At 35.7% G+C, this 16450-nt stretch overlaps 3 protein-coding genes across 4 annotated transcripts in view; 2 read left to right on the top strand and 1 right to left on the bottom strand.

The window, feature by feature from the left end:
- Positions 1 to 16450, top strand: part of LOC136414229 (catalase-like) — a 260265-nt gene that overhangs the window by 654 nt on the left and 243161 nt on the right. Inside the window, exons 2-8 of one of the 2 annotated variants that reach the window (XM_066398120.1) lie at positions 1945 to 2133; positions 2191 to 2293; positions 2354 to 2602; positions 2805 to 3040; positions 3096 to 3306; positions 3362 to 3593; positions 3646 to 3896. In XM_066398120.1, the coding sequence (XP_066254217.1) occupies positions 1945 to 2133; positions 2191 to 2293; positions 2354 to 2602; positions 2805 to 3040; positions 3096 to 3306; positions 3362 to 3593; positions 3646 to 3880 (1455 nt within the window). In that variant the 3' untranslated portion in view covers positions 3881 to 3896. Of the gene's footprint in view, positions 1 to 1944; positions 2141 to 2190; positions 2294 to 2353; positions 2603 to 2804; positions 3041 to 3095; positions 3307 to 3361; positions 3594 to 3645; positions 3897 to 16450 lie in introns of both variants that reach the window. The other variant, XM_066398122.1, reaches the window with a different exon arrangement.
- On the bottom strand, positions 4265 to 5459 carry LOC136414261 (HIG1 domain family member 1A, mitochondrial-like). Its single transcript, XM_066398173.1, has 3 exons — positions 5304 to 5459; positions 4809 to 4910; positions 4265 to 4754 (listed from the first exon to the last, which is right to left on the bottom strand). The coding sequence occupies exons 1-3, from the start codon at positions 5311 to 5313 to the stop codon at positions 4552 to 4554; spliced, it is 315 nt and encodes a 104-aa protein (XP_066254270.1). The 5' UTR covers positions 5314 to 5459; the 3' UTR covers positions 4265 to 4551.
- tei (teiresias) overlaps positions 10384 to 16450 on the top strand; it is a 137370-nt gene continuing 131303 nt past the window's right edge. Inside the window, exon 1 of the mRNA XM_066398119.1 lies at positions 10384 to 10636. The gene's annotated coding sequence lies outside the window, so the exon portion shown is untranslated. The remainder of the gene's footprint in view (positions 10637 to 16450) is intronic.

The raw sequence follows: 16450 nt of genomic DNA, 5'->3' as shown, positions 1-16450 counted from the left end.
GTGGATATTGAGAGTCAAAAGGGCAACAAAAAATGGTTTTTCAAAGTACCAAGACAGCGAAATTGAGATTATAGTTGAATATTTTGAAAAAGAATTTGCTGGTGGTTTAACACCAAACATCAACATTGTGATACATCATAATAATTGTAAAGCAAATATTAAGTCTTAATTTCACAAAAAAGGATATGGAAAATGAAAATCTATATTACTAATTCATCCAGTATAAGATCAAATTTCATGTTGTATCTCCAATTGGACAAATTTTTCCGATAATGTCAGAATGGCCCCAGTCATATCATAATAAATAACACCTTTTGCACATTAAAAACCCTAAAAATTCAATTTTTAGAACTCAATTGAAGCCATATTTTGCCATCACTAAAGAACCAATAAAAAAATTTAAGCCCTAAAAAGGACACTTTAACCTTTGCATTCAAATAAGACACTCCAATGAAAATTTTTCTGAAAACATGTATCTAATAAAACAACTTAAAGCAAACTAATGGAGCTTCATAGTGAAACCTTGTCAAAAATTTTATCATCATACAGGCTTCCAAAGTGCTTCTAGTATTTGTACACTTTTTAAAATTTTTCCTAAAAATATTTGTTCAAATTGGTTGAACTTTATTTTTTTCTCCAAACCGTAGGCTTAAACTTTATATTTTTTCAAATCATGTATGTGTTATTAAAAGTTTGTCGAGTTTTGAGGTCGCGAGCAAAAAAATTAAATTAATCACTTTTTGAAATGGAGAATGTTATTGAATTTTTAACCAAAATTACAAATCTAGGGATTTTTCCTAAAAAAACTCATATCTTAGATACCTACAGAGCACATAACAAAAAAGATTTGAAAGGAATTAGATAAGTAATTATTAAAAAAGTTTAACACTAATACCTATATTATTTCATATTTGGTTGCAATTTTTTATTATTTCTCTGGTTTTATTTCCAAGGTAGGACTATTTGCGATGAGCTTACTATTAAAATATCAGATTTAAGGTAGTGACCAAATATCAAACTGGTATTTTTTTATATTGTTTACATAGTTTTTTCCATCCATAAGCATGTTAATCAGTGTAATTGTGCAAATTAATATTTGTTGCATTCTGTTCCCAATAATCAAAATTGGCTTTCGACCATGATGAATAAAATAAGTGTCAGAAACAAAGTGCAAATTAAGAAAATATATAATTTAATGTCCAAAATTTTGTGTAAATACTTGATTATTATATAATTCGTATTTTTTTGTAGTTTAAAGTGTATATTTTTAGGTAATTTATTGTTTTGTATATTTTTAAGGGTAAAAGACTTGGCATGTTTAAAATATAAACTGAATGAACCCTATCTATCCTCTATGTACTATGTAAAATACATTTGTAATAAACTCTTGTTTTTATTAAAGATCACTTATTTATGATAATAATACCTACCTACATATCTCCTTTACAAATCGATTTTTGTCAATAAGATAATAGAACAAAGTTCAATATATCAAAATAACATTTTGTTTTTGACCATGAGCTATGAATAAATTTGCAATATGTTTATCTGTAGCACTCTAAAACTGTGCCATCAACACCATTTATTTGTCCACATGCCCGTTTGGATTGTTAAAAGGAATATACCATCAATATGATAAAAATATTGCCGTGTAATGCTTGATTATGGATGAGCGTAAATACTGTAATGAAATTTCAATATTCGTACGTTCCCATTTACGGCCATAAAATTTTCAGACTTACACCATTTATAGCTGAGTCACTAAGATTATAAGACCCATAAAGTGTAATTACTTCGGTAGTAATACATCAAATAACATTTAAAAAAAAATAGCCTTGCGCAGCATTATAACACAATAACTCCTTAGTCTTTATAATTAGTAGAAAAAAATATTGCATCACATACATAGGTTTTCTCTTAGTAATTCCAAATTTATTTTAAAAGAGTGAAAAATCAACCACTGCCCATGGCACCCCTATAGTGGTAAAAGACGCCACTCAAACCGTTGGCCCAGTGGGCCCCATTCTGCTGCAAGATGCCCATTTCATTGAAGAAATGGCTCATTTTAACCGAGAGCGAATTCCTGAAAGAGTAGTCCATGCCAAGGGGGCTGGAGCTTTTGGGTATTTTGAGGTGCTTCCTCAATATACTAAAATCTTTTTTAAAAAATCAAGGCTTATTCCTTATTAGGTAACACATGATATTACCAAGTACTGTGCAGCTAAAATTTTTGACACCATCGGGAAGCGCACTCCTGTAGCTGTTCGGTTTTCTACCGTAGGAGGGGAGGCAGGTACTAGTCACTTTACATAAGAAGATAAGACTTACATATTTGAACTATTAAAAAATGTAGGTTCGGCAGACACTGCCCGAGATCCTCGAGGCTTTGCAATGAAATTCTACACCGAGGACGGCATTTGGGATCTGGTGGGCAACAATACCCCAATCTTCTTTATCAGAGACCCCATTCTGTTTTCCAGCTTTATACACACCCAAAAACGCAACCCGCAGACTCATCTGAAAGACCCTGATATGATGTGGGATTTTCAAACTTTAAGGCCAGAGTCGACTCATCAGTTTATGTTTTTATTTGGGGATAGAGGTGGGATTTTGATAGATTTACTTAAAAAGAAATCATTTTGAGGCATGTTAAACATCCGATGTAAACCTAGTCAATAGTGTCAGGTGCTGTTGGGTACTACATTGATCATGTTTATTTCGTTTACCGTTTTTAGGGGGAAATTTTAATTTAACCTTTAAAATCCATAAAACAAGATTAAATTTAATATCTGACGTATTTTAAGGTACTCCTGATGGTTATCGACATATGAATGGCTATGGTTCTCATACTTTTAAGCTGATTAATAGCCGTGGGGAATATGTGTACTGCAAATTCCATTTCAAGACAGATCAGGGGATTAAAAATCTTAGCGCTGCTAAAGCTGAAGAGTTGTCAGGCACTGATCCCGATTACAGCATTCGAGATTTGTTCAATGCCATTGCCAGTGGCAATTTTCCTAGCTGGTCCGTTTATATTCAAGTAATCACATCGTGCTTAAGTTAAGAGATAATGTTAGTTAATTAAATAACAACAGGTTATGACTCCTGAACAAGCTACTCGTGCGAGATACAATCCCTTCGATTTGACCAAAATTTGGCCCCATAGCGTCTATCCTTTGATCCCAGTCGGAAAAATGGTTCTCAATAGGAACCCGGAAAACTACTTTGCAGAGGTTGAACAAATCGCTTTCAATCCTGCTCACATGGTACCTGGAATTCAACCTTCTCCTGATAAAATGCTTCAGGGTTGGTGATGATTATTTGTTGTACCAAAAGTTTGCTTTATGGATTGAATTTTTAGGTCGCCTATTTACCTACGGAGATACACATAGATATCGTTTGGGTCCGAATTATCTGCAAATCCCTGTGAATTGTCCTTTCAAAGTTAGTAACTATCAGAGAGATGGGTTTATGGCTTTAAACAATCAAGGCAGTGCGCCTAATTACCATCCTAACAGTTTCTCAGGTCCTGAAGCTGACCCAAACGTTAAGGTTTTGTACGAACCTTTCCCAGTTTCGGGAAATATTGACAGGTAAATTTTAATTAGCTTTTTTACGGATTTGCGAAAGAAAGTTATTTTTTAGATATGATGAGCCAGTGAAAGATGAAGATTTTGAGCAACCCGGAGTATTTTGGCGCAAAGTTTTGGATGAAGGGGCCAAAGCTCGTTTGATTGAGAATATAGCTGGGAATCTCAAATTGGCCAGTGATTTTATTCAAGAAAGAGCTGTTAAAAATTACACTAGAGTAGACAAAAATATGGGGGCTCGGCTAGAAAAAGCTTTGAATCTTGCTCGAATTAGTAGAGCTAATTTATAATCAACAATACTGAAAAGTTATAATGAATGTATTTTTTTTGAGTGCCTTATTATTATAACTGATGGGTTCAGGTATATTCTTGTATGAGGGATCTTACATATATGTTTCATTGTTTATGTTGTTGGTTTTTTGTTCTTCTGAGCGTTATGAAATATATGTTTTTTACATCATTTTCGTTGTATTTTTTAAATATAAGGTTTGAAAGATATGGAGAAAACGAAGTAGAAGTTGTACTTGATTGGAAGACGACATTGGAAATGGGAATCAGATTAAAGAGAAAAATTTCAGCATATTAAGAAATGTTTTAGGAGCCTTAAGGTTGAATGTTAATGGTTACATCTTTTGGCATTGTATAAACTGATGATAAATAAAACACAATCCATATTTAATAAAATAAACTGATTGTAATCATTCAAATTTGAAATAAATCATATTATTTAATTATTCATGAATTAGAGATAACTTATCACAAGTATATATCCTTGTACCTTACAGTTAGAACTGAAGTACTTAAAACAGCAATAAATTACTATATACATAAATGAGCTATAATGGAACAAAGGTTCTTAGTGGAATAATACTCCCTGCTGGACAAATTTTGCACTTTTAAAACAACAAACAACCCTAAAAAAACTTAATAAATTTTGATCTATTTACTAATTTAGAATAATCTATTCTTGAGACTGTTTTGCGCTTTCCCTCCTTTCTATATAGTTCTTGTACATAGTATAAGCTAACCCTAAGGTCAGAGCTCCTACTGCAGCACCTTGAGCTCCTACTCTGAGTTGCATCAGGTATACGCTGGTGCTCATTTTGCCTTTGTTTTTAAACATATACGCTCCATAAGCTACTGCTACGGTACATGTGCCAATTGCTAAAGAAATATTTGGTTAAATGTATCAATGTTGTAAGGAACATAGGAAATTACCTATAGGGAACATTGGGGTTTCTTTGGTTTTTCTACTGAGTTTGCTGGATTGAGATTCCTCTTCAAACATCACAATGTCTTCTTTACCCATTTTTCCAGTTGCTATGGAAAACACATATTTATCAAATTTTATACATATATAATAACAAAATAATTTGTAAGATATAATAACATTGTTGTATAAAGATGTAAAGCCTACAGTATCTAACTACGTGAGGCAACTTCTATGCATGCAATTGGAGTTATTTAACAGATGTTTGGGGCCTCTCGGAAACTATATCGGATCATGCTTTAATAACTGTGTTCGAACTCTTATATATTCTTGTTATGCCAATGGCAATATTTACTTTAAAAACAGCTCGAATTTTCAGTGAAAATACATTGAACTAGGCTTGAAAAAGCAAAATTTGATTACACAAGAAGCTGTAACACAAGGTCAGTTAGGTTAGGTGTTTTTGAAAAGGAAAAAGTGAAGGCACTAAACTAGTAACTCACTTAAGGCCATTATGATTTAAACGTTAACTAGTAGAGCATGCGAAATTACTAATTGAGGAGAACACTCACTAAATTCCTAAAAATACTTAAAAAAATGGATTTAAAAAGCACAAATTTGTTCACTTCATGTGATTGGAGAGTGATTTGACAATAGTGAGATGACGTCAGAGAGGTACATGAAAATGGCGGATGACATTTGTATGCTATAAGGTTCCATCAAAAATCGAAATATTTATCCTGCAATTCGTATTTCCAGTAACTTTAAAAAACGAATTTAGTCACTATTAAAACCTAATTACCTAATAAATCCTAAAATAATTATTAGATTGTATGAATAAGCAAAATCAAGATGTAAAATTATTAAATTATACTGCCAATTCAACGATCGATCGCGGTAATGCTGGGAGTTCCCGATGATAACATTAGGACTTTGGATCCTCTGACGCCGAGAGACGCAGTCCGCTCTAAAGGATATTACTGTGATATTACGCAACGAAACCGTCTGCGTAAAAGCAAAAGCAGTCATGGGGTTACTGGCAATGAGTCAAAATGAATGGAATTAGCCAGAATTATAGGAATGGAACGTTTTTCACGTGTCCCCAAGCAGGTACGAGCAGTAATATGTTGACAAAGCGAAACACCAACAACGCAAATTAGTTTAACTATTTTAGAAAAGGTAATAAAAAAAACACTATTTTTCTTTTTTCGGTCTTTGAATGATCTTATTAAGTTTCGAAAACAGTTTTATCTTAGCAATGTATAGTATTATTTCAACAAGGGAGCGTTAGTATGCAATACTATATTAGGTCTCCTTCGCCATCGCATCCAGAAAATCTTATAATTTCTTTCCTTAATATAATTCTCAAAATAAAAATCTTAATTAGTGGAACATGGATATCTCGTTCAATATCATCCCCAGGAAGGACCTAATCTAGCAAAATTGCCTCTTCCACTGCCTCTTCGTATACAGACTACTCTCTAACACCCTTTTAATCAAAGCCTACTTTCACTGCCTCGGGCAATTGAGGGATGCAATGCAGGATCGAAACTAACTTTCCCTCTGTTCTCTTTCATTTCCTCTACCAGTTAAACAAGGACCGATTATCATCCCTCTCTCGCCACCCTCAAAGAAACGGGATTTGACATCGAATTTCCCGTTTGATGGCTCGAATGATCGGTAGATGTTTTTATGATAATTTTATTGGATCGAGAGGGGTGTCCCTCTGCGTTATTATCCGTATTTTAAACGAGGGGTTTAGGTGAGGTGTTACACGAGATAGAATGTTTTTTTTTTATTTTATGTTGGAATAAAGCGGGTCGTCTTTTTGTGCTGACTGCTTAGGATTGAGGGAGATTTTACGTGGAATACACTTCGGGAATTATGAGAATAAACTTATTTGAGGATTTCGGTAAGGATCCTCATAAAACTTCCCTCCATTATACGAGAACGTTTTTGTATCAGCAAATCCCAGATTTACCCAATATCGAGGCAAAAACCCCCATTTGCAGGATTCATATCGATTCCTTTTGCAACCCTTGCGCTAAACTTACAACAGCTGAAAACTTCCCCCCAGAGAACACCGGTTTTTTCGCCACCTCGAAACTTTTGCACAGACAAGCCATGAAAACTAATTTCATCCCCATCGGAGAAACGTGCTTGCGCTATTCTTTTATTACACAAACTAACACAAATCAAGCAACGCAAGTATGTCGGGATTTCATGGCAGTTTCTACAACAATCAGGACACGAAACGGTATAATAATAGAGGGGCCCCCCGTATTGTAATGCGCGAACAAAAGAGACCTCTTTTATGTCTCCTTACAATATTATCAATCATAATGTTTCAGCATTCAAGTGATTCAAGTGGATTTAAATTTGGCAACATCCGAAACGGGCCTGGTCGATGATGGATTGTTTTTTAATACTTTTGGCGAATGCATAATAAAAGGTTCTTTAATTCCTTCTTTCCACGTTCCTTCGTATTGATGCTGATTTGAATATTATCCAGTGAATATATGGGTTATTGTTGCCCTTAAAAGGGCCATATGGTACATCGTCTCCCTTTGCCAAACCACTGCTGACTATTAAACATAAGTTATTCCTCACCTAACAAGGGCATAAATCACAGATATTAATTGAGGGTTATGTATGGAGGGAGCGAATTTAACCCTCAACAAACGCCACCCTATAACGCACCATATGGAACAGTACAAGAAAGTTTTTTTATAAATGAGGAACTACAAGCCATTTATTTGGGGTTTTGCGTTTATGAAACCTCACTAAAGGGCTCATAAAATTCTCCCCTAAGACGGGAAAAAACATTCCTCATCCGGTTATCGGTCGGACGTCGCAAAACCCACCCCTCCAAGATAAAGTGCTCCCCTTGCCATCGTTCTTTGCGGTTTCCCCCTTAACGATGATGCATGCAAGTCCCCTTTAAAACGTGAAAGTGCAACTCATTAGACTTATGAAGTGATAATGCTGAAAGGCGTGTGTGTGTTTAAAGCTACTTTTTTCCACTTTAACGTTCCTCTCTTGGAAGGAATAACGGGGGGGTTAAATTATGTTATGAAGATGTATCTCTTACCGTCATAATAAACTCTTTAAATTGAAGCGATTGGATTTTTTTTTAATGTTTCCATAGACTTATTATTTTATAGCCACATTGAAATTTCCTCATTATAAATTTATTTAAAACAATAAACGAGTTACAGAGGGCTAAAACGAAGAGTTTAAAATTTTTGCCTTAATTTCTTTAATTCTTCAGTGTTTTATATTTTGCCCAGGGTTCTCTGTACCATCTTATAGTTCGAGATTTATGTTTCGAAACAACTCGTCAAATGATTATTCGAAAATTTATAAATAAGTAAAAGTTGTTCTTGACAATGTGGTGAATAAGTAATGCATTGATGGATATTTACAACCCTTCAAAACTTTTATGTTTACTGAAAATTAAAGAGTTTTTAAGGCCTTTTTACACAAACATAGTATTAACTTTGAATGTTGCCGATGAAATTATAAATATTAAAAAAGAAAAAGTATTGTCGTGCAAGGTTCGCGTAAACGATAAAATTTCCAATCTAATACTTACAGTGATATCTTAAATAATGCAACGCTGCCTCTGAAGGGGAAAGTTAGAATCGCCCGGTATACAAAAGGATGGCAGGGTGAAGAAAAAGCGCCGACACACCCCTCCGACGTCGGTTCAACGCCGTCTCTATGGCAACAGACGCATCTTTTCGCCACATTTGCTGCTCATGGAAACATTACTGCGAGACCGTGTTTTTACGATTGGAATGCATACGTTGGAAATTTAATATCTCTCGTATGTGTGGAAATGTGCAAATTAAATCCAGAATTTCATTCCGTAGGAGGGTGTTTTTGAAGAAAAAAAGGCGACTCTTGAAAAGTCCCAAATAAGATCCATTGAGACAGTTTTAAAAGTTTTTTTCTTCGAATCCGAAATGATTCCTGTCGATTGGTCTGCCCGATCGGGGATTTTCAATCTTCCAATACAAAGTCGAGGACTCTAGAGTTACAAAAGCTCCCCTTACGGGCGGGTTAAGGGCCGGCTTTCCACATCTTGTATCTTGCGAGGAATAAAATAGGCCTTCTAAGTGATGCTTAAAAGGGGCGAAAGGCTTTTACTTCGTTCTAACGTTTATTTAGACCTGAATTAAAATTCATTAACTTCTTTTAATGTTTAGAGTGGGCTGGATATAATTGGGAAACGCAATAAAGTGGAAGCTGGTCCGGGAGCAATTAAGAGAGCCAACCCCTTAGGTGGAATTATTGTGGTAGAGTTTTACGGTTCGCCTTTATTGGACCTGAGTTTATGCCTTCAGTTGTTCGCCTTTTTGGGCTTTTTATCGTGAGATATGAGATTTTTTTCTGAAGATATTCTGTCTAGGAACAGAAAAATTACAGCTACTACTATACCACTACTACAGTTTTAAATAGCAATTTCCCGAATATCCGTCCATAAACCTCCCCAAGGTGTATTAGAGCCATTTAAACTTACTTATTTTGAACTACCAGTGTTCCTCAAATTAGTTAAGTGCCCCTTTATTTCTTTACGTGACTTCCACTGAGGCACGCAAATTGATTTACCTTTCTACCTTTGTCGCTCGTTCTAGGTCAGTACTCCCGATCGGAAACCAGCCGGATAATCTTTAATTTTTATCGCTCGTCCCTGTACGTGGGAAAAAAATTGACAGGGAAAAATCGGCTGCTTAATGAGCACTGTCGAAAGAGTTCGACAAATTGCGTGGGGACGCCCAAGTTACGAAGGACTAATTTATTGTAACGTTTTATAAATGCTCTTCAGTTTGCGTATAAATTAGATGTACAAAATGGGTGATTTCTCAGGGAGGGATCGATAAAATTTACAACTTTTAACTTCTGGGCAAAAACCTGTTTGATGTGCTATTTGAGCCAAAAAAGAACAGAAGTTGACAAATTTCTCAGTAAAAGGCAGCAAAATTGGAGGATTTCTTCAAGGCACTTGTAAAACTCAAAATATGCTTCAATCTAAATTTGTTTCACCATATTGTCCAGAAGCGCTCGTTTCTTTTTGTTTGTCTATGTTCTTCCAACTGTAATTGAGCCGTTTCTAAATTATCGAATAAATATTTAATGAGGCAATTTGAATCTGAAATTTGGAGCTACACAACGTACAGACAGTACGTTGAGGAGCTACACGACGTACAGAAACCTGGGAAAAATTCTATACAGTTAGCAAGCTAATTAAATAGGCCAAAAAACAAGAATAAAAGAAAATTTAAACTGCTCCACCTTTTGCCTTCTATAACTTTTTGTTTAAAATTTGCGAATAAACATCTGATGAGGTAATATATAGAAATCGACATCTGAGGTTACAGGACGGGCTCTTAATGAAAAATATCAGGAGAAATTCTTGGCAAATTTATATTTTGACAAGTTTCTTCTTAGCGTTTTCCGCAATAAATCGAATAATCCTCGTTCCTGTTGTCCCTTCAGGAATGCCTGCCCGATCTGACAACGCTGCCAACCACTTATCCTTCTTCCCAACACTCCCGAGTGTGTTTTAAACTAGCAACGGCGCTCCAGGAAGCGACATCAGCTCCCGCAGAATCACAGGACAGTCTAGCCGAGCATCCCTCAACGTCGGGACGCTTTCACGGCCTGCTACGGACGGTCGCGCGTCGCTTTTGTTTACGTTCGGTTCAAGCACGAGCGTCGTTTTTGTTTCTGGTTCGTTTCTTCACAGTGCGAACCAGCCGAATTGTGACCATAGGCAGGATGGTTCCTGGTACCCTACCATGGTAGCCGATGGATGAAGATATAGTGAAACGTAGGTCTCTCTCTAAAACAGAAATATCGTGGGATACAAATAATTTGTCATTGAACAATATGAATGCACCTTAATTAATCGAATCAGTCATGCGGGTGCTTGAACAAATTCTGTCATCAATTTTAATCAGTTGATTGAAAGTGATATACTGTCGAACAATGGGTTTGTTTAATGTGAATAAATGGGGATGGAGCTTGTTTGAGCAGTCGGATTGTGTTGAGCGGTTTTGTTTTCCTTATATGATATCCAATTAAATTGAACTGGACATTGTTTATTGAGCTAATGAAAGGAGAATTGACATCAGTGAGGGTTTCTATGTACTTTTCTCTCTTCAATCACAACTGCATTTTCCTATTCACTATGAAACGTAGTTTCTAAGGGTGTATGTCTATCACTCTAAGATATGACTCTCTCATGCATACATGCAGAAAATTCCGTCATTCACGCCCTCACTCTATTCAAACTGATATTTTAGATAAGGTGCGGCGATGTCAAAGAGTTGATAAATTCATTCTGTCGTATGAGCGGATGGCAAAAAGGCACAACAATGGAAAAAGAGCAGAGCGATTCCTCTATTCGACTAAGACGGGGCGCAAAAAGGGCTACAAAAACCTTTTTCGGGGACATTTTAAGACCGAGTTGTAAGGGCATTGACGGTTTAATGACGACGTTGCCAGATGATTGAGGAATTAAATTGGGTGAAAATGAGGCTAATGCTCAAGTTTGTTAAGGAATTGAGACAAAAAGTCTTTGATTGGATATTCCAAGAGACTCCTGCTTATTGTGTTAAGCACTAATAAGGAACCATTACTTTTAATCAACTTTACTTATGATTAAATTAATTATTGTTTCTGGTCAAGAAATTTGATGCGAAAAGACAACGGTCGATAATGAAAAATGCCATCGGAAACGAGACACCAAACGATCATTACCAACTCAATGCAACTTTATGAAAGCGTTATTGTTCGGCTTAATGGCTTCTGAACAAACATTTATTTCATCCCCCTTTCTTCCTAAAGCTCTGTGTCGCACAACTCGTATACCACTCGTTTTAGATATTTATAAAGAGCGGCAGAGCATGCCGAGCACACGACTGACACCCCCCGATCTTTTATTTTTGTCAAAAGATGTTGAAACCATCTATTAATCGGGCACTTTTCAAGTGGGGGTTGAAGTGAGGGTTGGTTGTTTTATGGGTGCAACGCATTCGGGGTTGGGGGGTAAATTCACTTAGTAATTGCATTTATTTTTTTGGAGAGGGAAAAAACAGTTTTTTGATGCAATGGTGAAGGAAAATTATTGTAGAAATTTCGGGAGTTCAATTAAATTAAAATTGTTGTTATTGAATAGAAAAACGATGTTGAATTTATGCAGGGATATTCATATTTACTTGAAATTTTATATTCATTTCTGTTCATCAAATCCCTGTGCTTTTGGTATAATGTTTTTTAGGTTTATTTAAATCATTCTGTAACTCTAATATTGGATTTCAAATATTACCCATAACATGTTTCTTTGAAAGCTTGAAACATGTATAGAAGGCTAAACATAATGAAGTGAACATTTTCTCTAATATCTTTGTTCGGTTGTTCACAGTATTCTATATGTATGTCATCAAAGTCCCAGATTTCGGCTTCAAATTGCCTCCTCAGATGTTGTTTCACAGTGTGTAGAATGGTTCCCAGTTTCCTATAGGTTATTTTGTAGCCCTGGATTAGGGTTTCAAATTACCTTATTATATGTTTTTTTTACAAATCTCAAACGAGCAAGTTGTAGGAAGTTAAAGACGGAGAAATCTAAAATTTCTTTTTGCCTTCCCTCTTGTTTATGAAACTGTTTTGCTCACGGCGTAGAATTTTTCCCAGGTTTCTCCAGGTCATCTTGTAGCCCTAGATTTTGGCTTCAAATTACCTGCTTTCTTTCTTTCTGAAATTTTCTTCGCAAATATAAAACAAGTAGGTTGGTTATATGAGGCTAAAGACAGAGAAGTCAAAATAATTTGTAATTTTATACCCATTCTTGTTTAAGACTGTCTTGCTCGTTGTATAGCATTTGCTCAAGGTTTTTTCATATTATCCTGTTGCTCTGTATTTCGGCTCCAAAACACTTCATTAAATGTTTTTTCTATAGCGTTAAGATAAATATAACAAAACGATAAAACTAAAGTAAGTAAAATAGCATTATTGTTCTTGATAATATGGTGAAGGAATTTTTTTTGTAAGCTACATGCTTCTCGAGTGTCTTTAAAACATGCCCCAATTAGACCATATAAAAGTTCAGGTTCAGGTTCAGGTTCAGGTTCAGGTTCTTGGAGCTTTACCAGTGAGTTCCAATACTGGATAGGCACCTATCTTTACTTGCTCGTGATAGAATATCAAATATTCACTTATCACGTTTTACTTTATTATCATTTTCTTTAGAGCAATACTCTGGATTAGTTACTATTTCATCGTAATTTTGCAATATCTCAAAAAGTAAGGAAAAGGTAGGTGTACATTTTTATTTGAGATTATCCCATCGGGGGGAAGAAAGCTGCGTTACAAGCCAAATATATATTCAAACATAAATGTGGGGCCCCTAACGACAATTTTACGTTCTTTTTTTGAGAAATACGACAATTTGCGCGACGAGGCGTCTTGACAAACATTTTCCTATATAATACACATTTGCTCTCTTCATAACTTTGCCATTCGTAAGTGGTGGGATCGAGATGGAATACGACCTTATTGGAAATTGGGCATGTAATATTAATTTAGCATATAGTTTTTCCCTCAGAAAGCACGAAGAAAACTATTAGAACCTTTCCTGTAAATAACCCAAAAATAACCATCACGTTATATTGTAGTCTCAGATTTCGATTTTTAAAATACTTCATTTAAAGTTTCTTCGTAAATTGAGTTGTTGGGGGTTAAAGATGGAGAAGTCTGTGTATTATGTAATTTTTTCCCTTGATTCTCATGAATCTGTTTTGTCCACAGCGTATAGCTTCTCTCAAATTTTTGTACATCATTAGACAGATTTCTCGCTCAAATTACACCATCAAATATTTATTCAATGTTTCAAACATTTAAGTTTGGAGGCCGAAGAGGAGGAATTTTAATCTTATATTGTTTTCGTCGTAATCCACTCTCAATCCCACAGGTAATTTTCAAGCCTCCTACACAGGTGACAATAAAGACATAAACCCCGAAGTCTCCCTCTCTTAACCTTTATCTACCCCGTTTAATTGCTCACCTGCCGAGATTCCAAATCTTATTAGAGAGAATACAATTCGATACTACTCCGAAACGAAGAGACAAAAGACAAAAGCGTAGCCCTGCAATATTAACGAGCCCCCTTACCCATATACCTCTGACAAGGAAGAGCGTGTTCTCAAATCCTTTATTCAAACATTGTTTCCGAATCGATAAAAACCGTGCCATAACTCATTCATAACTTGAAAGGGGGTTGAAGGGGGCTCGACCTCCCTGCGCCGTTGAGGGTGGAAGTGGTTTCGTTTTATTTTAATGCAAGATCGCGCCGCGATATGCCCTTCAGTTGGTTTTCGGGTGACATTTCGATGTCGCCCTTCGCCTTAAGGTTTGCGAAAAGGGAAACAAGGGGTCGTCTAAATATCAGCATGGTCGGTGGAGTTTTCCAGACTTCAAAGTCTTAAATCAAATTGATTCTTTAAACTTAAACTACTAAGTATGTGCGCTATCTTAATCATCCGGAGCCCTAATCTGGAATATCATGAATTGAATTTAAATGACGCTTCGAAGCGCACAAGGATTCCTCGTTCCAATTTGAATCTATCAGAGCTTCTTTCCGGTTTACGCAGGGCCATAATTAAACCCAAAAGAGAAATTTCCGGTTGACACACATTCGCGCAAAGCACGTAAACCCCAATTGTTTTCCCTCCCGGTGAAAATTCCTCTATTGGCTCTCTATTTTTTCCCCATGGTCGGGGATGGATTCCCACTGATTGACTAGAATCCAATAACGGGAATGTTTGTATTGCCCAATGCGTGCGTATAATGTGGAAACGCCGCGCTTTTATGCCGTTTCTAGACATATTTTGAGGCTGACCTTCCAATTTTCATTCACCATTTTATCACGAAAAGTTATGTACTCTTTATTTTCTCCGTGTACATACTCCAATTCAAACACAGATATCCCCGAAAACATAAAAATAACAAATTGCTAAGTTATTTTCCTTCTCGTGTTCCAAGTTACAACATTCGCTCGAGAAAAGCTGGAGTGCCGCAGTTGAAATATTAATTATAACCAGTCCGACCCAATTGTATAAATCTGTTTGAATTCACTCTCCGAAGAGAAATAAAGGAATTTCCCGCAAAGATAAATGGGAAAAATTAGAAAAGAAGCACGAAAGCTGCCTTGCAGCACCATGCCCGTACATTTAGAAATATGGCGTTTCTTTGCCAGTTCTTTTCTCGTAAAGTTTCTTTAATTATCTGCATTTAGCAAGGTTATGCCCTTAGTTTTAATGAAGCGTCGCTTTTTTACGGCTTGACTTCAAATTTACCCTTAAATATTAAAAGTAGTAAAAGTAGCAGCAGAGGAATACTTTTTTTATGCAAAATATTAGCAGGCACGAAGTAATAGAATATGTATGTTTTCTTTATATTCAAAAACCTCCATCTCCACGAGGAGATTTTGAATTCCGATATCCAGAGATATTTCTTTGAAATTTTCACCTGGTTCGCAGCAAACCGCCACCTATCAACTCAGCAAACACAGTCATAGTTTTCTTCTTATTTTCTTAGAAAAAACTGTGTGCTGAGTGAGCATTAAATTACCCACTTTGCCGTAAAGTCGTATTCCATCTCGATCCGACCATTTACGAAGGGCAAAGCTATGAAGGGAGATATTATATAGGAAAATGTTTGCGAAGACGCCTCGTCGCGCAAATTTACGTGTTTCTCGTAAAAAGAACGTAAAATTGTCGTTAGGAGACCCATATTTAAGTTTGAATATATATTTCGCTTGTGACGCAGCTTTTTTTTCTTTCAGATAGGATCATCTCGAATAAAAATTTATATCTTCTTTTCTCTGCCTTTTTTGATATATTTGAAAATAACGAGGGAACAATCAGGATTATGCTCTAAAAAAAAGAAGGCGGAGAAGAACTCTTAAGTTATATAAACAATATTTTCCGCCTTTGTTTCTTTTAGATATTTTGATATACAGTGTGTATCCTAAACGGGAGGCTGTAACTGTATGTCCGGAATCGCTCCGTTTCCGGAAGACATGATGTCGAAATGAAAAAGATCATTTTTTTATTCTTTTTTTTAATGAGGCTTAAGCCAATTTAATAATATTTTCGTCGTTGATAACAATGTTGTGGTGTATCTTCTACACAGAGCTCGTCTTGAAACTTCATAGACATACCTATAGGGCAAATCGGTCGGAACACAAAAATAGAAGCGCCCAGTAGATGTTTGTAATTTTCATAATTATTTCGAATAGAGCAACTCAGAATACAATTTAACTATCTCCCGATTTTCTCGCATTTCCCTTCGTTTTCCCGATTTAAATTGAATTCCAAACTCTTGTACATACCTGAACACATTTAATAGAACTTCAAACATTTAAATACATATTAACGCTTAGTATCTACAAAATAGTTAAAGATGCCTACCACTAACTAGGATACATGAATTCAATCTACATCTAAGCAACTGCCAAATTATTTCAAAAACAACAGGATTGGTTTTTTGATACCCTATATTTCAGGAATTTTTCATTTTATTTAAGAGGTATCCCTTAAAGTTGCCGGATATTGCGAAAACTCCCTGTATAGGTGGTATCATT

Source organism: Euwallacea similis, chromosome 17, assembly GCF_039881205.1.
Source record: "Euwallacea similis isolate ESF13 chromosome 17, ESF131.1, whole genome shotgun sequence".
In the NCBI taxonomy this organism is placed as follows: Eukaryota; Metazoa; Arthropoda; class Insecta; order Coleoptera; family Curculionidae; genus Euwallacea; species Euwallacea similis.
The sequence above is the reverse complement of the archived record's forward strand: the minus strand, read 5'-3'. Positions and strand labels throughout refer to the sequence as shown.